Here is a 23,679-nt window from a genome sequence, read left to right as displayed (position 1 = left end):
GTCAGTGATAAGATTATATCATATGTTTCAATTATTTTTTCAAAAAAAAAAAAAAATGAAAAGTACCCAATTAATATTTTTCATTATTTTCTTACTACTTGGAAGGGAACTATTTTATTATTGTCTTATAAGGAGACAGATCTCAAATAGCACGTTGATTATAGCTATTTTGTTAATTTGTGGATATAACTAAAAAAACACTTGTTAATTTTCAAATTTGTCACCGATAAGATTATATATAGTCCTAATTTTTGTAAGCATATTTAACAATCCAATTTTATGAAGTTGGTCTATGATGAACATTTTTCTAAATTAGTTTAAGAATTGAGTATTATATTTAAATGAATTGAGTTATTGATCATAAACTTCTCATTAGGTATATGTTTAAACGATTCAAAAAAAAATTCTTTTAAGTATAGATCTAAATGAATTGAGTTATAATCATATTGATTAAAATGTTTAAATTGTATACATAAGATATAAGACAATTGGTAGTGTGATACGATCTATAGAATAAATAATAAAAATTAATTTCATACTTATCTTCCTATTGTTTTGAGGTTCGAGAATATTTGGTGCCGAAGATTCGTCCAATATATCTTTTCAACTTCTTAATCGAATGTACATATCTTAAACTATTTAAATTTGGGTTCAAATAGATGGAACAATGATTTGATTTTTTTTAATTTATTGAGTATTGAATTTTTTTTTTATTAGATGAAATATCTTGTTGAAATGGAAGCAATCAATTATAATTAATATAAAAGTCGAGTTGATGACTAACATCTACTCGTCAATCTTGTTTTTTAATTTTTTTTTTTTTAAATGTCCTATTTTATGTCTAATAAAGGTGCTACTAACACTATTGTTTCCTTTTAAAAAAATAATAAATAACTTATTGTTTTAAGATTTACAGCTTACTTTACTTGTATTGTAATGGTAAAGCGCGAAGCAAACAAGTTTATTGGAGAGGGTGACAAAATTTTATATAATAATAAAATTTAAAATTTTAGATTTTATTGGATAATTATTCAATTTTTTATTTTTAATATTAAAAATTAAGCTTATAGATATTAGGATAATTATTTTAAGTGACAAAATTATTAAAAATATTAATAAATGTAGCAAAATGTCACTATCAGTGATTCGATGTCTATCATTAATCATAGATAGATATTCGTGTCTATCACTATCACTGATAAATAGTGAATTTTGTTATATTTGTAAAAATGTTAACTCATTTTCTTATAATGAAAACAATCCTAAACATTACTTCCATTCAAGGGTTTTGTTTTTTTTTTCTCATTTTATATTTTTAAAATCTAAACTAAGTTTTTTTATATGTATATAGTTATAGTTTTGAAAATTGGCTATGAATCTCGAATGTCTTCTTAATATATATGAATGATCTATTTGGAATTACTAAGGTTCTGTTTAGTAATCATTTGATTTTTTGTTATTGCTATTTAAAATTAAACTTATTTCATCCATATTTCTTACCATGGTTTGCATTTTTCTTAAGTACAATTGTTGAATTATTAGCCAAATTCCAATAATAAAAATAATTTTTTGAAAGCTACTTTTTTTTAATTCTAAAATTGGTTTGGTTTTAAACCATTGGTAAAAGGTAGATAATGAATGAATAAATTTGGAGGTGGAAGTATTATACATAAACTAAATTCTAAAAAAACAATAACAAAAAATAAAATAGTTACCAAACGGGACCTAAATAACAAAATGTTTTCTTAAAAAATCAAGTTTACTTAAACTCTTTTGATAAAACCGTTTAAAATACACTTTGAAAATATTCTAAAATATATTATGAGTAGTTGTCAAACTATTCAATTTTATTCAAATTGACTTATTTTTAAATTTTTAAAATTAAATATTTAAGAAGTTAAGCCAAACATATCCAAAATTTATTACAAATAAATTATAGAAAACAAGTACAATTAATTGAAAAGACTAAATATCAAACCATTATCAAAAAGGGCTTTCAATATTTTTTTCTATGTGATTTTAATCCAAAACTAAAACGAACTTAGAAATGATAATTACCCCCGATTCCTTTCTTGATAAACCTCGGATGACAAACATTGTTTAAGAAAAATGTGTCATGAAATCAAAATAATATATATGTTGAAGACAAAAAAAAAAATTGGAAACTTGGTGATTTATAACAATAATATATGTGTTAAAATATTGTATACATCAATAACTTATCGTGAAATTTGAAGTTTAGAGATATATTCAATATTTTTAAAGTTTGATATTCCATAAGATATAAAATTAAAAATTCGTAAACCAAATTTATAATTTAAATTTGTTCGACTCATTTTAATATTTTTGGAAAACTTAAACTAAGTTCCTAAACAAAAATTATAGTATGTCACTAAGTAGAGATTAATTATATGATTTAATAAAAGTAGGGTAATTATATGATTTAATGAGTAAGGTGGTAGTTGTAATTACACATTCAATTTTTCAATTTTCAAAATTGAGCCTCCCAAACTTCTAAAAATATTAAAATTGGACCCTCAAACTTAAAATAATCGTAGAAATTAGGCCTACAAATGATAAAAGTAGAACCCTCATACTTATATAAATGTTATCATTCATACAATCATGTAAATTTGATGGTCCAATTTTAACATTTATATGAGTTGAGGGCTCAAATTTTAGAATTGAAAATTTAAGGGCATAATTGCAACTACCATAATGAAGGAAATCAAACATAAGGATTACCATGAGCAGCGGAAGGATCGTTCCAAATTCCATTCGAAATTGAATATTAACAATTACAGTCAATAACGGAAACTAACAAGTCATGCAACAATTAGAAATTACAGTATGCTGACAAGATAATCAAGGGATAGAGTATGCGTATCTTTGAAGACTTATTCTTCAAACTCCCTCAATCACGAACGTTTGAACACAATGACCAGTACAATACGAGCACAACGAACAAAACGATCACGAACCCAACGAACGACCTCCAAAACCTCGAATTCAATTGAGTTGAATGAGGATACCACCATAATGGTTAGCTTGGTATTCTCGATGTGAGAATTCAAGAGTTGTGGCCTTTGTATGAATTTGGTTAGAGGAAGAGACTAGAGGAATAACAATCGGGTAGACGATTGAGCAAGTGGGAGATGACACAGTCTATCGTATAAACGATGTGCTCAATCATGTAGAAGATGACAGCCTATCGTATAGACAATGCCAAGCGATCGTTTAGCTACGACCAGTTGAAATAACTATTGTATAGTTTTAGTCCACGATCGTTTAGTCTCTCTACTAGCTATCGTTTAGTGAAACACTTTCACTTGATAGCTTTACTGTGAGTTATTTCCGAAAGTGACCTCTAATTTTAGGAAAACCTTTTTTCTTTTATCTCACGGTTACCATAAAACCACCAATAACCTCTGATTCAATTGGTTAATAGAGAAAAAGAGATTATTATTAAATAATTAATATTATTATAAATATATATGATAACCAACTTACCATATTATATTTATAACCTATAGTTTTAATATTTCATCTCACGAAACATATAAACCATAGTTCTTTTTCTATTTTATGGTACTTAATATAAATCACATTTACATTAATCCTCCACTTGATGTATCTCATACATCACACCGATTATATCATACATAATCGAATTTTCTCTTGTCAATTTGAACATTTCAAATCAACTCCAAGAATCGATTCCCAAATTGAATCAATTGAGCTACCAAGGGGACCTTATGGACCTGTAGCTTGAAGCTCCAACGGTACGTGAATAACTTACTAAACTTATTAGTCACGGGATCTATCATCCGTTAACTATTGGGCACTCTACTAAAGACTGACAACTGCACTCTCCTTACTATAGATATATTTTGTGTCCATATCAACCAATCAACAGTGCGATAACCTTTTTCACAGATCGCTCGTAAGTACAGCTAGGCCAATTTACCGTTATGCCCCTGTAGTTACATCTAACTCCTTAAGTACCATTGATCCCTCTAATGAACATAAGTCACAGTCCTACTATGATCGAGTATTCTCTTCCAAAGAGAAGCTATGACCACTATGTTCAAGACCTGAAATCAACCCTTAAGGGAGCAATCTATCTACTTACCCCTGCATCGGGGAATGAGTGAATTTCATATTGTGTAACTGAGTTTCCAACTCCCCAATCAGACAAATTTCCAAAAAGGTAGGCTCGTTGCGTTGACAATTTGGCCACTCTCACCCATACTAATAAAAGAACCGCCCTCAAAGGCAGAAGTTCCCAAAACACTCAAGATTAAGGTCATGTTACCTATGGTCGTTTAGGTGAGATGTAAGTCTCAAGTATCAACGGCATTATACAGAGAGACTAGTCAGCTTGTGGTCCGGTCTTATACAAACTCTTTGTATAGGACACTCCCACTTGCATGTCTCTACATGAATGGTCAGGATCAACCATCTGTAGTAGTTCGCAACACTTGTAAACCTCTACAAAGCGGGCTGTATCCATAGTGTCACTAGGATCAGGTATACCTCATTAATCCTCATACTACAAACCTTTTTAGGTTATCACTTAAAACATGATTCACTTGTATATCTCATATACATGCTTAAGTTTACATACAATAACCATGAAGTTTTGTTTATTGGATACGAGTAAATGCAAAATAAAATAACTCTTATTTTCTTCATAACAATGTGTATAATGTTTACAAATTACGAGATTCTGAGAGAATTAGGACACCAATCCCAACACACAATACTTTATGACTATTTTTTACAATTTTTCTATAAAAATACAAGACTTATATTAAACATTTAAAAGGATAAAATCTAATTTGGAACCGTTGGTACTTATTTTGTTTAACACCGTTTCATTTCGACTATTCAACTATATTAACCAATTTGAGAACTCAGATTGTCAAACTGTTGTATTCAATCAAAATAATATACATCTGAATTTTCGCTCTCATAGATCATTAAACTAAAAAAAAATCTTTTATTAGTAAAGTCAATTTGATATTTCCAATCTTCCAAAATGGAATGTGAAAACTTTCACTAACGTAGATCCCGTTTGATAATTGTTTTATCTTTTATATTTGATTTTGAAAATTAAACCTATTTTCTTTCTATTTTTTATATCGATTTGCATATTTCTTAAATATAATGGTCGTATTTTTAGCTAAATTTCACAAACAAAAACAAGTTTTTAAAAACTACGACCATGTTTGGTAACAATTTGATTTTCTATTTTTGTTTTTAAATATTAAGCATGCATACACTATTTTTATCTTTGAATTTCTTCATTCGTTATCAATTTTTTACCAATGGTTTAAAAAATTAAGCCAACTTTTGAAAATAAAAAAATAGCTTTTAAAAACTTGTTTTTGTTTTTGGAATTTGGTTTCAACCATCGTACTCAAGAAGAATATAAATTTTGTTAAGAAATGAAGAGGAAATAGACTTAGTTTTAAAAAATAAAAAACTAAACATGAAATAGTTATTATGTGGAGACTATTTTTTTTGTTTTTGAAATTTGACTTAACTTTTTAAATTATTGGTAAAAAGTAGATAATAAATAAAGAAATTTAAAAATGAAGGTAATGTTTATAGACTTAATATAAAAAAAAAAAACAAAAATAAAAAACCTAGGGGACGGTAATTAACCAAATTCAGTTTACTTATTTATTTGTTTTTAAATAGAGTATGCTTGAGAATTTAGCGCCTATTAATAAGTTTTCTTAAATCTCAGTGTTTCATTTTCTTTAAATAGAAACTATATCCAGCTTATAAGACGATTGTTCAGGAAAGAAATATCTTTTTCTTTCTTTTTTCGTAAACATCAAAATACATATAAAAAATCTTTTTCATTTTATAAGTTTATTTTTAGTAAACAAGTAATTAATGAATGTTCTAATAAGAAGGCGTCGTTAATCAATAGCATTCGGATGAATGAAAAGTCCATATATACGGTTCTATAATTATTTTATTTTTTTAAAACAAAGTTAAAAACACAACTTTTTTTTTTAATGTATATATATACTTACAATTACTTTTAAAATCTAACTCAAGTTTTGAGAAAGAAAGAAGTAGCAAACTTTGTTTTTATTTAAATTTTTTGAAAAAACTATAAAAAGCATTATAAAAAATGTGAAAATCAAGCATAAATTTTAAAATAAAAAAATAAATAAAGAAAAAACAATATAAATAATTATCAAATGGGATTTAAGAATTGCTATATACGAATCAATGTATTAAAAGTATTGAGATGTATTATTAAAATTCATTTTCAAAGAAATAGATTAAATACCATTTTAATATTTGTACTGCAAGTTTCATTTCATTTTAATAATATACTTTTAAATGTCTAATTTAATTTGTCATTGAAATAAATTTTTAAAATAGTTAGGTTGTTAGTTTTCTTTCCAAACACAATAAGTCTATATTAACACTTCTTCTTCTACAAATTTTAGAAGTATACAAACAATATCTTTTTTGTATGCATCGTTGTTATTTAACTAAATTTGAAAAAAAAAATTTAATGATTAAATTAAAAATTTATTAAAAATATGTGAACTAATTTCATAATTGATTAGATGAAATAAAATTGAAGGTATTCATTTTTCAAGACACTCCTAAAACATCTTGTTGAGTTTGAACATCATTAAATTATTTTCCATCTCCATCACTTACTATTAAAAAAATGAATATAGTTAAATTGCATTTTTTTTAAAGTTTAATAAAGCCTCAATAAATATTTGTGGATGGTAAATTCAATATTAAAATAGATGATCCGAATCATCACTATAATTATTAAATTGAAAAAAAAAACTAATATGGATTCAAAACTAATATGCAAAATTAATTGTCTTGAAATATTGCATAAAAACTAAAAACATGAAATAAACAAGATGGAAAAGGAAAAAAAATTTAAAAATTACATATCTATTTAAAAAGTTAGATGTTGAAATTCCTATTCCTACAGGGTTGAACTAAAAAAACACAAGAGAGGAATTTATTTGAAATCATATGATAGTGCAGTGAGTTACCGAATATACCCTCTATCTACCCAGGGATGTAGAATGTAATTATCTATTCAAACTAAATCTCGGTGTAAAATGTAATTATCTTAATAGAAGGAGCACTTTTTGGGGTTTTTGAGGAAGTGTTTGAAAGGATAATTAATATATAAGTAAATTAAAGGATTACCAAAAAAAAAAAAAAAAAAAGGAAAAAGAGAAAGAAAAAAGGAAAAACCGAGAGAAAATTTAACGGTGAACGGAGGAATTCGAAAGCGGGGAAGGAGTCTCGATATTTCCTATATAAACCCCCATGACACAATGCTTTGCCTCATATTTGCATTCTCTTTCTTCCTCGCTCTTGCTTGCTCTGACTCCTAAATCAAAGAGCTCTTCTTTCTCCTCTCTCTCTCTCTCTCTCCCTCTAATATTTGTCTCTCTCCACTTATGCATTCAAGGATTCAAGGAGTACCCATAAGGTAAAATTCTCCAACCACAAATACCCTTCAATTTTCTTCCTCTCCTTTCCGCCCACAAAAATTTGGGCGTTCCCAAGATCAGTTGCCTTCCAGTAATGAGATTCAAATTGCTTAATTGTTGCCTTTGACTATTGGTTGGTTGCATTAGTTTTGAATCTGTACTGACTATTATTGATTAGATTTATATTCTTCGGTTCGATCTCTAAGTTAGGTTGTTCTTGATTGCAATTATAATGAGAGATTGGATTCTGGGATTGAACTGCTTTTGGTTAGTCCTGGTTGGTTTGGTAATTTCGACGAGTGAGGAAGAGGAATTGATTGTAGGCGGGTGCATGATTTATTTATCTCTCTCTCTCTCTCTCTCTCTATCTTTTCTTTCCCCCCTTTCTTGCCCTAGAAAGATGCTTGTTGGGCGTGATTAAAGAATGGGTGTATTTGGTTTGATGGCGGCTCCCTTGATCTGGAGCGATTTACTGGATTCTTAGTCGAACTGTCCTGCACTGTTTTCTGGTACCATGAATACCTAATTGGTTTGAGACGGTGAGGTTGTTGTTCTGTTTTTAACAATTAAGCGTCTTGGTCGAGTTAAGACTGCCCCTTAGTTTACTCCACGTTTACTTGGTGTTCTGTTGTTGTGGTGAGTCTGGTGACATTTGTGGTTGTCGTTTGGAACCTTTTTTGGAGCCGTGAATCACGTGCGATTTAATAATCTGGATTGTGTTGTATGCAGTATCGCAAGTTGTGGATTCTACCTAAAGTTATACATTTTACTTGAAGAATTTTTTGTCGTGTATACATGACGGATGTTTGTATAAGTTATTCCCTCTCGAAGAGTTGGTTTGTTTACATTGAGCCCATAGGATCCCTACAATGTTGAGCCATGATGATTAAACCTTTATGAATTAAAACTCGGGTCTTCTTTTGCCATATTGATTGTCCTTATCTGTTAATCTTTTGCACGTATTTTTCTTTTTCATCTTATGGTGTGTTGGTGATTCTGTCTTTTCTATGTATGCTATATAATTGTATTTCATTCGTGTGTGGACTTGCAGTTGAGGGTCAAGGTTTACTAGACTCAGATCCTTTTGAAGTTCCTCATTGGAGATAACTGCATCAATAGGGACTTAACAATTTAGTTTTTATGCATTTTTGTATGACATGGGTTCTCGAGGAAGATTACTATTTGATCTTAATGAACCCCCTGTCGAGGATAATGAAGATAGTGATGGTCTTGTCTTCCAGCCCCAGAAGGCTCAACCATCTTCAAATTCCCATGCTTCCGACTTGTTTTCAGCATCGGGAGGTTCCCAAAGAATATTAAACAACCATGCGTTTTCTCATGCATCTTCTGTCTCGGGTTTTCAGCCTTTTGTTCGGAGTAAACTTGGTTCTAATCCTGAAATCGGAGAAGAACAAAAGAAAATGTTAGATCAAAATTTGAAGACTACATCATCATCTAAATTAAATAATGTTGAGACTGCAGCCCCCGCATTGGTTTCTGGTTCTAGAGACACTCAGTCAGTGGAAAGGGAAGAAGGAGAATGGTCAGATGCTGAGGGTTCTGCTGATATAAATGGGGGCAGTGTTTTGCATAAACAGTTAAAAACTTCACAAGAGAAGGGCCTACTTTCTCCTTCCCGTGATTTTTCTGAGAATAATTCATCCAACCTCAAAATTTCTGATAGTACCATAGACAAAAGTAATAATCATGTTCCTTCAACATCAGATCCGGAGCCAAATGATTGGAAAAGTAACAGTATCCTAAATACAGAAAGCAATGTTAAACTCGATACAACAACAGATACTGTGCAGGAAGAAACTGGGTTGCTTCCGAAACAAAAAGAAGTCAAGGGTATTGAAGCAAGTCATGCTCTAAAATATGCTAATAACCCCGGAAAGAGGAAGATAGATCAACATCTAGAAGCCAAGCTTGGGAAGAAACGTAATAGGCAGACAATGTTTCTTAATTTAGAAGATGTGAAGCTGGCTGGGCCTATGAAAACCTCAACACCTCGAAGGCAAGCATTTCCACCTCCTATAACCACTCGCATTGTGAAAGAAGTTCATAATGCAACCCAAGTAAATGAACGTAGTGGGGAAAAACAGACTAATAAAGACCATAAACAGGGTGATGCTTCAAGTCATGAAGGAGGCATTGCCTTGGAATCTGGTGAATCTAAATTGGATAGTAATGGTGATATGAGTTCGGGATTACTAGCTCGCCCGAACAGGCCAAACAATGATGGAGATATCCCAGCAGAGGCATCCTTACCACCAATTCCTAGACAGGGTTCATGGAAGATGCCTACAGATTCAAGGTTGCAGAGGAATATGCAGGTCTCCAATAGGAAACCAACTATATCTAATCAAAGTTCTTCTGACCACAAGCAGATAAATAAGAAGCATGTTCCTGTCAAGAAGCAGAATTCTGTTAGCAATCATCAAGACTCATCAGTTGAACGACTCATACGGGAGGTAACCAACGAAAAGTTTTGGCATCACCCAGGTACAATTATTATTACTATTATTATTTTTTTTTCCCAATGGAGTGTTGATTTCTTCCAACTTTACATCATATGCAGTTGTGTTGAAAGGTTCCCATGGCTGCTTTAACTTGCAACATTTCAAATTTTGCATTCGTATGCCTTGCATCTAAAATTTTCTTTCTAGTTCTCATCATCAAGTACACCCTTTGGTATGTGTGTATCAGGTAGGAATTGGACAGTGAAAATATGGTGTCATTAATGTGCAGTCAGTCATTTACCTGTTCATTTTGGTTCTATATCTTATTCTTACTGAAATAGTGATTAAGTTGGATCCCTCTAGTAGTGGCTATAAAGTGTGATGTTTGTCTTGCTCAGGCCCACACATAACAGACTGGATCCTACAGCTACATGAGGTGGGTCTTCCTCTAGGGAGCCTGCTGGATGGAAGGATATCCTTTCATATTGAATATTGAACCACAAATTTCTTTTATGCTCGAGCAAAATCACCCTTTTCTACAAGAAAAATAAAAAATGCAGTTTATTTGGTTTTTGAACTAACTATTACTAACTGTTTGTTTTTCCATTTTTTATCTCTGCTTGAGTATGTTTCACATTTTAGGTTGTGATGTAGTTAAATTCTTAATTTTTGAGGTATGAGATAACGAAATATATTGGATAATGCTACTGTTATTATTTCTGTGACAATGAAACGACAAAAACAACTTCCACTACATGCAGCTATTGTCTTGTTTCAAAATTTTATTGTTTGGATCACTGCCAATTTGTTATAAATTGTAATTTGGTGATTGGACTGTTGTTCTCTGTCACAATCAATTTTTTATTTTTTAAAAAAATTATTTTCCTTCTTCCTGTCATGTAACCGAATGCATTTTCATGTATCAGAGGAAACTGAACTCCAGTGTGTTCCTGGTCGGTTTGAGTCTGTGGAAGAATACATCAGAGTGTTCGAACCTTTGTTATTTGAGGAATGCCGGGCTCAACTTTACAGCACCTGGGAGGAACTATCTGAAACATTCTCAAGAGATACACATGTAATGGTCCGTGTCAAGAATATTGAAAGGAGGGAAAGAGGTACTTGTAGTTTTATATGCAGCTTTTTATATTTGCATTATGATCTTTTTAAAAGAATCAATTTCAATTAGTTTCATTTCTAGCTATTTAGTGAGTTGAAAGGTTATGTTTTTATGTTTTGGTTAGCTTCATAATTAGGACAAGAAAAAATAGGCTTGAAATTTTAGTTTATTAATATGTTGCAGCATATTAAGTTGGTTTAATTTATATACGGTGCTTACAACCAGCAAAATTAGGTCCTGTATGATGTGCTATTCTAATTTGAGTTTTTAGATACAATATATCATCATTAATTTTGTCATTATCATCAGCATCGTGAACCTATCTTCATTTGTGTTTTGTAAGTCTTCCCCTTGTGTGGAAAAGGGTAATCTGTTTCTTTTCTTGTTTGCTAGGTCTGGTATAGTATAAAATTATTGCATACAATGTCTAAAACAAAGCTAACTTCTTACCATGTACACAATCTAGTTGCTAAACCTGTCTTATTTTCTTAGGATGGTATGATGTAATAGTTCTTCCTGTGAACGAGTGCAAATGGTCTTTCAAGGAGGGCGATGTGGCAGTTCTTTCATGCCCCAGACCTGGATCTGGTTTGATATAATATTCCTTCCAAGCTTATAATAACTATTACGTGAGTGCTTTTCCATTATGCCTTTGTTCTTACTAAAATTATCTTTAAATATGCTGAACAGTTAGATCAAAGAGGAACAACAGTATGTCTATGGAGGATGATGAAGACCAGGAATCTGGTGGACGTGTGGCTGGAACTGTTCGAAGACACATTCCACTTGACACTCGTGATCCTCCAGGGGCTATCCTTCATTTTTATGTTGGGGACTCGTATGATCCTAACAGGTAGGTTCATATTCAATTTCTTCAATTTGATGATGGTTGTTTCCTTGCCATTTTATGTGAACTGCATGCATAGTGTACAAAATGTATATAACACCTCTCGTAGAAGAATTTTGAAGAAAAACCTTTTTTGTTCTTATGGATTGTACTCATGAGGTTCTAGTTAATAGTTTGTTTCAGTGTACAATCTTAGTGATATTTCTGTTATCCTTTAAATGATGCATGTCTATAATGCTGCTTGAAGGCACTTGTCAAGTATCTTCTCAATGTAGTTCTGAGTGGTGCCATATGATACTCGGAAGTATCTTCCAAGTACTATAGTCTCATGCTGTACTGCAAAGATATTAGCACCGCTTGCAGATATCTTCAAGTTCCATTATTGGTACCACGGTAGTACTTTTGAGTTCCAGTTATGAAAAGTAACTGACAAATTAAACAACTTATTTACTCAGTTAAATTATTTATTTTGGGTATGAAGTGGGTCAAAAGTAGAATACTGAGTCTTGAATGTGATGAGGTTTGCATGGGACTTGACATCTTTTAGTGGTTTAGAACAGTGGAAGATAAATTAGGGTTTGCTTTACTCAAATGTCTTTAAGGATGTATTTTTGGAAATTCTACCATTGTTTGATTTAAGAGTAAGATAGTTGTTTAAAAGGAAGTAAAATGTCTTTCCTCCTGTAGGTCATCGCATATTATTTCTCATAACTTCTGTTACTTTTATTTCTTTTGGTAATTAGTATGAAGTATTATTGTGCATTGTTGGAAATTTAGGCTACTTGAAGTATTATTAAGCTACATAGTAGTCATTGTCAACATGGATTTGATGATGTCGATTTCTTATCATTAGTGCCATTATTGTTTTCTGACCAGAAAAGGAGGCCTATTTAATTTCTTTTCTAAAAAAATTGTTTTTTTCTTTTTCCAAAATTCCTATGGGGAGGGTACTCCTAAAATCCACCTTGTATGTGTGTGTGTGTGTGTATATATTTGTTTATTTATTTTGTAATTTTTATGATTTTTCATATTATTACTGCAGGATTGAAGAAGATCATATAATCAGAAAATTGCAGACAAAGAATGTTTGGTTTTTAACAGTGCTTGGTTCTCTTGCAACAACCCAGCGAGAGTATGTTGCCCTTCATGCATTTCGTCGGCTCAATATGCAGGTAATTGGCTTGGCATTTATTTGGATTAAAGGCTGCCTTATATATTCCCCTTCAAATTATTTTCACTATGCTAATGGTTTACTGCATGTATCAGATGCAATCTTCAATCCTTCAGCCTAGTCCTGAGCAATTCCCAAAGTATGAGCAACAATCACCTGCTATGCCTGAATGTTTCACGCAAAATTTTGTTGATTATCTGCATAGGACCTTCAATGGACCGCAGCTATCTGCAATTCAATGGGCAGCGACACATACAGCTGCTGGTACGAATAGCGGGACAGTCAAGAGGCAAGAGCCATGGCCTTTTACACTCGTACAAGGTCCTCCTGGAACAGGTAAGACACATACAGTGTGGGGAATGCTGAATGTTATACATCTGGTTCAGTATCAGCACTACTATACTTCTTTGCTCAAGAAACTAGCACCAGAAAGCTATAAACAAGCTCATGAAAGCAGCTCAGATCATGTTTCCAATGGATCCATTGATGAGGTACTCCAAAGCATGGACCAAAATCTTTTCCGCACTCTTCCCACAATGTGCCCTAAACCTAGAATGCTAGTGTGTGCACCTTCGAATGCTGCAACAGATGAGCTTCTTGCTCGTGTTCTTGATCGGGGGTTTATCGATGGAGAAATGAAGGTGTATCGACCTGATGTGGCTCGAGTTGGTGTTGATTCACAAACTCGTGCTGCCCAAGCAGTTTCAGTTGAGCGTAGAACAGAACAACTTTTGGTCAAAAGTCGAGACGAAGTCTTAAGGTGGATGCACCAGCTAAAAGTTCGTGAAAATCAATTAGCTCAGCAAATTAGTAGTCTTCAGAGAGAACTTAATGTTGCTGCAGCTGCCGTTCGTTCTCAAGGATCTGTTGGTGTTGACCCTGATGTTCTGGTGGCTCGTGACCAAAATAGAGATGCGTTGTTGCAGAACCTTGCTGCTGTGATAGAAGGTAGGGATAAAATTCTAGTTGAGATGTCACGCCTCGTTATTTTAGAAGGTAGATATCGTTCTAACAGCAATTTCAATATGGAGGATGCACGAGCTAGTCTTGAGGCCAGTTTTGCCAATGAGGCTGAGATAGTTTTCACTACAGTATCAAGCAGTGGTCGCAAATTGTTTTCTAGACTTTCTCATGGTTTTGACATGGTAGTCATTGATGAGGCAGCCCAAGCCAGTGAGGTAGCTGTTCTTCCCCCACTTTCTCTTGGTGCAGCAAGGTGTGTGCTTGTTGGAGATCCCCAGCAGCTCCCAGCCACAGTTATCAGTAAAGCAGCAGGAACATTGTTGTACAGTAGAAGTCTCTTTGAAAGATTCCAGCAAGCGGGATGCCCTACTATGTTGTTATCGGTGCAGTACAGAATGCATCCTCAAATACGTGATTTCCCTTCAAGGTACTTCTACCAAGGACGCCTTACTGACAGTGAAAGTGTTGCTAATTTACCTGATGAGACATACTATAAGGACCCTTTACTTAGACCTTACACTTTCTTTGATATTACTCATGGGCGGGAATCTCATAGAGGGGGGTCTGTTTCATATCAAAATATTCATGAAGCACAATTTTGTCTTCGTATGTATGAACATCTACAAAAAACCGTGAAGTCATTAGGCATAGGTAAAGTTTCAGTTGGTATAATAACACCATACAAGCTCCAACTGAAGTGCCTCCAACGTGAATTTGAGGAGGTTCTGAACTCTGAAGAAGGGAAGGATCTATATATTAACACTGTTGATGCTTTCCAAGGGCAAGAAAGGGATGTGATTATCATGTCGTGTGTGCGTGCCTCCAACCATGGTGTTGGCTTTGTTGCAGATATTCGTCGAATGAATGTAGCCTTGACCCGTGCAAGGAGGGCTCTGTGGGTATGCTTCTATTTTTCTCTCCACTAAGCTTTTGTAGTTTTTCTCACACCTATGTAGATACTTATTATTATCTGACAATTTGAAAACTTTGATATTGATCTTCTTTGAAACCAGGTAATGGGTAATGCCAATGCTTTGATTCAGTCCGATGATTGGGCTGCACTGATCACTGATGCGAAGTCAAGGAACTGTTACATGGATATGGAATCTCTCCCCAAGGAATTCCTCGGACAGAAAGTGTCTACTCAATCCACTTTGCCTGGGAAGAACTCTTCCAACATTAGGGGTCCGAGATCAGCTCTTCCAAGACATAGGAATCTGGATATACACGTGGAGTCAAGGTCTGGAACACCATCAGAAGATGATGAGAAATCAAATGCTGCCGTAATCACTAGGAATGGAAATTACCGGCCTTCTAAGGCTGCTGTAGAGAATTCCTCAGAAGACTTCGATCAGTCAGGTGACAAATTGAGAGATACTTGGCAATATGGTATGCAGAGAAGGCAAAGTTCTGCTGGGACTGTTGGGAAGAGAGAGATTTAATCATGGCTTTCGAATTGGTTTTAATGGTTCAGAGGAAACCTCTTGATAATTTTATGTGTGCATCCTCATGATGCTCAGCTTTTGAAGCCTACCCTTCAATGCTGATCCCGAGCAGTGTCCGAGTATGTTTGTCTTGACAAGTTTAAACCTAATCAATTGAAGACAAGAAGAGCAAAACCATACTTTAAGGACATAGATTGCACATCATCTGCAGACATCTGTTCTGGGGGGATCCATGTCTTTGGTTTAGTGGATCCTTTTGGGTTACCAGCATCGCGAGAAAGGTGAGCGTGCTGGTTGAGACACATCCTGAAGTTCAGCCATTTGATTCCTTTAACTCACAGTATAATGTATGTCTGTTTAGGGATCAAATCATGGCGCCTGAATGTTCTATCACGAGAACTTAAGAGTTGCAGGCTAAAATGGGGGAATTGAATTGGGTGCTTGTGGTCGGTGGAATTACTGTCCTTAATTGCCTCGACTCGCTTGATGTTGAAACCTAAACCTTCGCGGGAGACAGAGATCAACTCTCTGGGGAGCTGGCCGAGGAAAATTCACATGTAAAAGATGCTCAAAACATTATTTTGGACATTAAATGCATAAAAGTTATAACAGTTCACAGGCGAGTAAGAAGGGTTGCAATGTGTTTTCTCGACCTTTTTTGAGGAAACATATTTTCCAGCCCTTGCTTATTAGTTTGAATATGATTTAAGGGAGCAAGCTAAAATTATATTATGGGCTGCAGCAGCTGGGAATAGAATATAATTGTACAGAAAGTAATGGGGAGCCAGGGGTTGTGTCTGAAGGCATCAAAATTTTGAATGGCGTTAATGCCAAATTGACTTGTACATATACCCCCCTTCATTTGAAATTATAGTAATTCTTTTGTTGCAGTTTCTCTCTGGTTGCTGCCTACCACATTTATTTAATATTTGTATGAAATTGTACCGTCCATATATGTTTGTTCTTGAACAGGAAAGGCATTACGCATGGGAGTTGGGTTAATACTGCCAACCCATGGGGCTGTGTTTTGTTTTTAGAAGCTTGAATTGATAATTCCCCCTGTTTTGCTTGGTTTATGCTCACAATCTTGTCCGGAAATGAAAAGAAACGAATATCTTTTCTTCAAATAGAAAGATAGCGATAAAAAAGTAGTGGGGAGGTTTGTAGATGTTGAAAATTTGATATTGTTCGACTTTTGATATATGATGATATCAGTCTACAAAAAAGGCATAAGAGGATCTTTCTTTCACATGCTCCCTACCATTCGAGACTATTAATGCTTCGCTTTCTATTTTGGATAATTTAGGTGGAACAGTTATACAATTATTATTATTATTATTTTGACCTATCCTTTCCATAAATTTCTGTTTCTTGTTTTCTGTACTAAAAGAAATGGACAATTATTATACAATGATCAGGAACTTGGTTTGTTTTCCTTCACTTTCCTTCTCGCTACTTCTAATTTTCTTTTTATTCTTTGGTTGTCAACTATCTATATTTTTCAATATCTTGCATGATCGTACCTACATTCTATTCAATTTCTCTAATATAATCTCTCTTTTATAACTTCATTTTAAGGGAATCTGGGATGCTTCATTGTCAATTATCTTTTACCATATTTATTTCAAGTTTGAACCTAATCCTTAAAATCGGTTTTGTCTGTATGAATAGTATTTTTTTTTAATCTTATAATTCAATTTTTGGTATTCAATTATTGTCTTTTAAATAATTCTTTATTATTGTTGTTTTAAAAAAATTTAGTCAAAATTTAAGATTAATTGTAATTAGTCAAATAAAATACAAACATTTTAAAATACAAAATTTAAAGGATGAATGTACTAACTTTTTTTCAAAAACTTTTTTCCACTTTTTAATACTAAATATATATAATTTTCAATCACGACTTGAATTTCGAAAGAATCTTCAAAAGTAAGACAAATAAAAAATAAAAATAAACGAGCGCAAGTAGTATTTATAAATTTATTTTCTAAAAACTATCGAGAACTTAAGGGTTATGAATGGTTAGTTAAATATTTTAGTGACACATTTAAAAAAAAGGTTTTGCTTATATTTGATTTTAGGGATTTCGTTGAGGTTTTTATTATATATATTCACGGATGAGTTTTTTTATTGAGATTTTATAATGAGTTTTTGAATAGTAGATTTTAAATATTTATGTTGTATATGAAGAGATCTTTTTATTTTTGAGAAATTGTGTACAAAGATTTAATCCAAAATATTGTGATTTTTTTAATGGGCATTATACAAATAAATAATTGATATACTAAGTAAATAAAAATGAAAACTTGAATGACATAATTTATAGATAATAAATTATTAATATACTCTATCACATGACATTTGTATGTAAATTGAAGATAAAAAATTAGTGCATGAAACTAGATTGAAATACTATGATTTCTTAATAAAATGGATATAATGGAAAGAAAATTACACTCGAAGTATACTGAAATAAACTCAAGAAAAGAATAAAGAAATAAAAACATAAGTGAGCCATAGGAAGAGAGAGAGAGTGACAAAAGTGATTATCGGGTATGAGAAGGGAGAAGACATAGGAGGGAGATGGTATATCAGTCAAATGGTGATATAGGAACTATATCATCTCCCCAAATAAGATATTGGGCCCCAAACAAGCCATAAGAGTTAAATTTTAGTCAACCTAGTAATAAATGGTTAAAAACATTATAATTATTCGGTAGAATTTTTAATAGGGATGTTCAAAACACCCGATGACACGAAAAAATCAATGAAAATTGTATAGATTGGTTGGTTCATGCGTTCACGTAATATAACCCGAATTTATTATTAACTTTAAAATATATTTTTTTATTACTTATAACACAATTAATTTATATTTATTTTTAATTTCATTTAATTCCAATATTATTTGAATAATTTATTCTTCGACAATAGTTTCCTTGCACTTTAAAAAGAAAATTCTTCGACAATATATTGAATTCTATATATGAAAATAATTAAATTAGATTTTTTAGAATTTTTTTTAAATAAATGACGAAATTAAACCCAACTCAAATATTTTATGGTTGGGTTGGGTTGGGTTCATTTTTTAATAAGGGTTATTTGGGTTGAAAAAATTTATAACCCAACAATTTGATTGGATCTAAAAAGTCTTTCAACCAAACTGAATTCATTAACATCCCTAATTTTTAATAATTAAACATGTAAAGACTTTCAACACCATAGGCATAGTTTTCGATCAGTGTTAGCTTTCCTTCGATTGGTAGAGAAGGATGTAAACTCATTTAATGCCCTTGAGGCTTAATAATTCTTTGTTTGCTCAAAAAGGAAAAAAAAAAAATATAAATCAGCTGTACTACCATACAAAGTAAATTAAAACTTTAAAAGTTTGTTAGAAGAGTTAGTAAGAGATATACGACTTTTTTCTTTACTAGATTTTGCAAACCCATGGGAAAAAATGATTATTTTAATTCATAAGAGATTTTAAAAATTTCTTGTTTGTTATTGAAAAAGAAGATGATTTGAGAAGTGATTTCAAATCATGTTTTCACTTTTTTTTTTAATCATTAACTAAAATAGTTGGAATTTACAGGATCTTGTAGATTTAGAGGTACATTACTTTTTTTTAATAAACTAAATTACTTATTTAACTTTATTATATTTAATCTTTAATTAACGAATCATAATTAAAAACTTATATTAATAATTTTTATAACTTTCTTTTCAATTACCATTTAAATCATCAAATTTTAATCTTTAAAATTTAAAACCATCTTGAAATTTAAAATTTTTTTGAATAGAAATGAACCAAAACAACGTGGTTTTAAATCGTAAACCTTAAATTTGACCATAGTGAGTGTGTCAACAATGGTGGATATCAAACTTTTCAGATAAAAAAAAAAAAAAAAAATCTACAACATTATGAATGATAGTAGAAGTATAATTTATCAGCCTATGGTTGCATTAAACAAAATTTATTCTTTCTCAAGAACTTCGATTTCAGCAAAATTCTGGATACCTAAGAATACGATCACATTCACAAATTATGCTGTAGAATGTACTGAATTTTATAAAAAGAAAGGAAGCCAAATCAGTCAAAATCCTGCCAAATTAATGGCATTTTCCCCGCCCTGAAGAGTTGAATTACCCAACTACAGAAACTGAGCTACTCACCAAACATTACCGACAAGAACTCGAACGCTCACAGGGTGTCATCAAAAGCACTCTTTTTCAATAATTTTCAAAGCAACCGAATCTGGGTCTCAAAGGGTCTTCTCCAACTCCAATCCTTCAAGCATCCCTTCGCTAATTCCTCGCAGCTGAGAATGGATTTTACTCTTTTTCTTCACAGTTACTTGGAGTATGTTCATCACTGATGATACCCTTTTTCTCTCCTCAACTACTTTTGTATGGTTCAAGCTTCGAAGGAATTGCCCTTCCAACGAAGACCCAGTTCCATTGATTTGGTAATTTTTTTTGTTTGAATTGTCAATCTTAGATTATCCATACCTTTGGCTAGCAATATGAGGTTGTATAGGTTTGTATGTTTAATTTTCTGGAGTTTCTTTTAACATTCTTCAATGCCAAATCAAATATCCGAAGGAAAATTGTGTGCTAGTGATGGTTTAGAGAAATCGTACTTCTGTATGAGTGGATAAGAAAATAGATTGGTATTTTTGCAGATATTTCTATTGGATTCTGAACGTTTTCAAGTTGGTTGGGCATTGAAGAGAAAGAGGTGTTTTGGTTATTAAAGAGGTGGTTAGCTACTGTTTCATTCTTTGTTCATATTTGATTTAACTTTCTATCTCCTGTACTGTGATTGGAGAATTGATCATGTCATTTTGGGGTTGATGTTGGAAAACAGACAACATAGGGCACCACTTTTCTGTTTAATGACTGAAAGAAAACCTCTTTATGTTGTAGATAGTGAAGACATTATTAGCCAATTGGTTGGGAGCATAAGAGGTGGCATTTTGTCAATATCTAAGTTTAATTTTCTAAGAAAAGATGGAATTGATGAGTTTTTCAGTTGTTTAGGGTAATATTGGATATTGCTAGTTGAGAGTTTCTGAATCCATATGATATATAATCTTGGTGCATGATAGTAAGTCACAAGGAGGGCTGTTCAAATTGTGCTAGTTAACATTTTGTTAATTCTTATTGATAGCGAAGCTTAAATAACTAGAAATCAATAGCGAGCTAGTTAACATTTTGTTAATTCTTATCAAGTGTATAGATCTTTTCATCAGATCTTATAAGCTTTGTAGTTTGCGGGTGAGTAGCGTAGCGATCTCCCTTCTTATGCCTCTTAGATGCATCTTTTGTTATCTTTGGTTTATATTGATTCATGCATCCTCTTTTGCAAATCAATAAGTACGTTATTGAGATACAACAAATGCGCTCTTTATCTGAAATCATGAAATTCTCTTAATTGGGTAGTATGAATTTAAAATCTGTGGTACTGAACAGGTATTGAGTCTTGGTACTCAGGAGGCTAGAACCAAATAAAACATGGCATTATGGTGTTGCTTGAATCTGAAATTTGTTTTCTGGCCTTCAGGTGCATAATTCAAAAACGATGTCTTTGAATTTAGTGGTACCTCCTTCAAATGGTTGTGAAAAAGTTATATTATCTGAAGAACAGCATGCGAAGGTATTTCTTACAATTACAGCCTTTTTTAGCCCCTTCACACCAGGATAACTGTTGGTTGCTGCTAATCTAGAAACTAAGAAGATTGAAATGCTGCCATTTTCTCGTGGAGTTTGTCGACTCTTATAGTTTTACTTCATCCTTTGCAGATTTGTGAGGTGCGCAGGCTTTTAGGACCGTTGTCTGGCAAATCATCCATTTACTGTTCGGATCCATCCATTTTGAGATATCTAAGAGCAAGAAACTGGAATGTGAAGAAGGCAACTAAAATGCTGAAAGCAACTTTGAAGTGGAGGTCAGAATACAAACCAGAAGAGATTCAGTGGGTACATTACTGCTTACTTTTGGCCAAATCTTTTTGAAGTCATGGCAATGAGCTCAAAACGGTCTTATTTTTTTTTATTGTAAGCTACCTGGCCTTCTTTGTTTCAATAAGGAGGGGGAGCTATTACTAACTTCAATCCCTGTTGTTTTCTGCCTTTTCATCCATCCATTGCCATTTTTTGTGGGAAAAAAAAAGAAATTCAAAGGGCTCTATATGTTGTAATAGGTCTTTGTTTGTCAAGGTTTTAATTCAATACCCAGGCTATGGCGATTTAATAGTTAGATCTGTATTGCAGGATGAGGTTGCTCATGAAGCTGAGACTGGGAAAGTTTATTGTGCAAACTATAACGACCGACACGGAAGAACAGTGCTAGTCATGAGACCTTGTCGCCAGGTTTCATTTGCATTATGCAGTTCTAAGACTCCTAACAGAAATCTACTGGACATTTTTTCAATTCCAAAGTTCTTGTTGCTCGTAGCTATTCTAGAAATAAGTGCTGGGAGTGGGGTGGGGGAGAGATGGGGTACTAAGATTGTGTGCCACATTGACCCTTATTTATGAAGATTCTTTTCATTACGTTAATGAAATGGTTAAACTAAGATATTTTAGATGGGATCTCTAATGCATAGGTAAACTTGGCATCCTTTAGATTCAGCTTCCAAACAGTTAGTTTAACAAGTTCGTGTTTTCCATCTCCACCACAGAACTCGAAGACTGTAAAAGGGCAGATTAGATACTTGGTGTATTGCATGGAGAATGCTATTTTGAATCTTCCACCAGACCAGGAGAGTATGATCTGGCTGATTGATTTCAAGGATTTTGACATGTCAAATATTTCATTGAAAGCAACGAAGGAGACTGCACATGTTTTACAGGAACATTATCCCGAACGCCTCGGATTGGCAATTCTTTATAACCCGCCCAAGTTTTTTGAACCCTTCTGGATGGTATAATTCATTTGAAGAACTAACTTTATGGTTTCTTGTCATTCAAATATCTGATTTTACTGTACATCTCACTGTGATTTGTGGTCCATAGGAGTATTAGTAGTAGTACACTGCCATTTCTGTTTTACTTGTTGCAATTATTTGTTGTTTACACTACTGGACAATGTACTGTTCCATTTACAGGTTGCAAAGCCCTTTCTGGAGACAAAAACTACCAACAAAGTGAAATTCGTTTACTCCGACGACGTAAACTCAAAGAGGATAATAGAGGATCTGTTCGATATGGACCAGCTGGAGTCTGCGTTTGGTGGAAACAATAATAATGCTGGTTTCAACATAACCAAATATGCTGAGATGATGAAAGAAGACGATAAACAGATGCGCTGTTTCTGGTCCGGGGTAAATCCTAGAGGCCCAGCCTCGGAAAAAGCTCAGAGTAGTAGCGGTCTAGCCGATTCTAAAACCTCAAACTCTTCTTCTGAATCCCCAGAGAATGAGAGAACAGATGGTGATGTTCATATAACTAGAAATGCAGATGGCAGCTGAGGCATAATTCGAGTTAACTCGTATAAGTTTAAGCCTAATTTTTTGTGTTTGACATTCTTGTTATGAACAAAACGAAGCGTTTTGTATTTCGTTTGTATAGCAATCTCTTGTCGTCCCATTTCTTGTGGACATGATTAGAGCAGAGGTTGTTGTTCTTGAAATTTGTCCATTATTATCTGTGTGAGTTGACAATGACATGAATACGATAATCTAAACAATGTTGGTTCTGTTAAATTCGTTAAAGTCAATAGTTTACTTCTGAAAAAGAAATTGAGATCATTATGAATTGAAAATGAAAAGAAATGACAGAAGTTTAATGATTTGTGAAAAAAAAGTGAAATGTTAAACTGGTGCGTGCATTTGAGGCATCCTTCCAAAATACCTTTTTACAACACATGAAAAAGGTTGTAACCCCAACGACACTGACGTCTGCTCCACTGCTATCAAAACCATTCCCCACCAAAAAATTTCAGTTCAATTTTACTGTTTCATATTCTCCAAGAGATTTGAACTTCTTGGGTCGAAGATAAGATATTTATAGCAATTAAATATGTTATCTAATACGTCTCGGTGGGGTTCAGGGACACGCTCCCGAAAAGTAAGTTATTTAGGTATTTATCATCTTTATATTATTTACATTAATGACCTCAGAGTTTAGAGAAGTGCACTATAGGTACATAATTCTGTATCATTCTCTCTA

The 23,679-nt window shown here is 32.8% G+C and overlaps 2 protein-coding genes across 4 annotated transcripts; both read left to right on the top strand.

The window, feature by feature from the left end:
- Positions 1 to 7,232: 7,232 nt before the first annotated feature.
- On the top strand, positions 7,233 to 16,402 carry LOC120086573 (uncharacterized). 2 transcript variants are annotated; one of them, XR_005484254.2, is made up of 9 exons: positions 7,233 to 7,501; positions 8,554 to 10,007; positions 10,891 to 11,079; positions 11,574 to 11,669; positions 11,772 to 11,934; positions 12,971 to 13,100; positions 13,195 to 14,961; positions 15,076 to 15,788; positions 15,869 to 16,402. XR_005484254.2 is itself a non-coding variant. In XM_039043295.2 (8 exons), the coding sequence occupies exons 2-8, from the start codon at positions 8,660 to 8,662 to the stop codon at positions 15,502 to 15,504; spliced, it is 4,122 nt and encodes a 1,373-aa protein (XP_038899223.1). In that variant the 5' UTR covers positions 7,233 to 7,501; positions 8,554 to 8,659; the 3' UTR covers positions 15,505 to 16,402. The 2 variants fall into 2 exon arrangements, 1 of the variants encoding a protein (XP_038899223.1); XM_039043295.2 differs by having other exon boundaries at positions 15,076 to 16,402.
- A 3,054-nt stretch (positions 16,403 to 19,456) lies between these two features.
- LOC120087152 (uncharacterized) lies at positions 19,457 to 23,213 on the top strand. 2 transcript variants are annotated; one of them, XM_039044054.2, is made up of 7 exons: positions 19,457 to 19,973; positions 20,190 to 20,265; positions 21,071 to 21,163; positions 21,310 to 21,486; positions 21,781 to 21,879; positions 22,191 to 22,433; positions 22,617 to 23,213. In XM_039044054.2, the coding sequence occupies exons 3-7, from the start codon at positions 21,089 to 21,091 to the stop codon at positions 22,977 to 22,979; spliced, it is 957 nt and encodes a 318-aa protein (XP_038899982.1). In that variant the 5' UTR covers positions 19,457 to 19,973; positions 20,190 to 20,265; positions 21,071 to 21,088; the 3' UTR covers positions 22,980 to 23,213. The 2 variants fall into 2 exon arrangements, with proteins under 2 accessions (XP_038899982.1, XP_038899981.1); XM_039044053.2 differs by lacking the exon at positions 20,190 to 20,265 and having other exon boundaries at positions 19,473 to 19,973.
- Positions 23,214 to 23,679: the final 466 nt, after the last annotated feature.

Source organism: Benincasa hispida, chromosome 9, assembly GCF_027475165.1.
Source record: "Benincasa hispida cultivar pf3 chromosome 9, pf3_genome.v1.1, whole genome shotgun sequence".
NCBI lineage: Eukaryota > Viridiplantae > Streptophyta > Magnoliopsida > Cucurbitales > Cucurbitaceae > Benincasa > Benincasa hispida.
The sequence above is the reverse complement of the archived record's forward strand: the minus strand, read 5'-3'. Positions and strand labels throughout refer to the sequence as shown.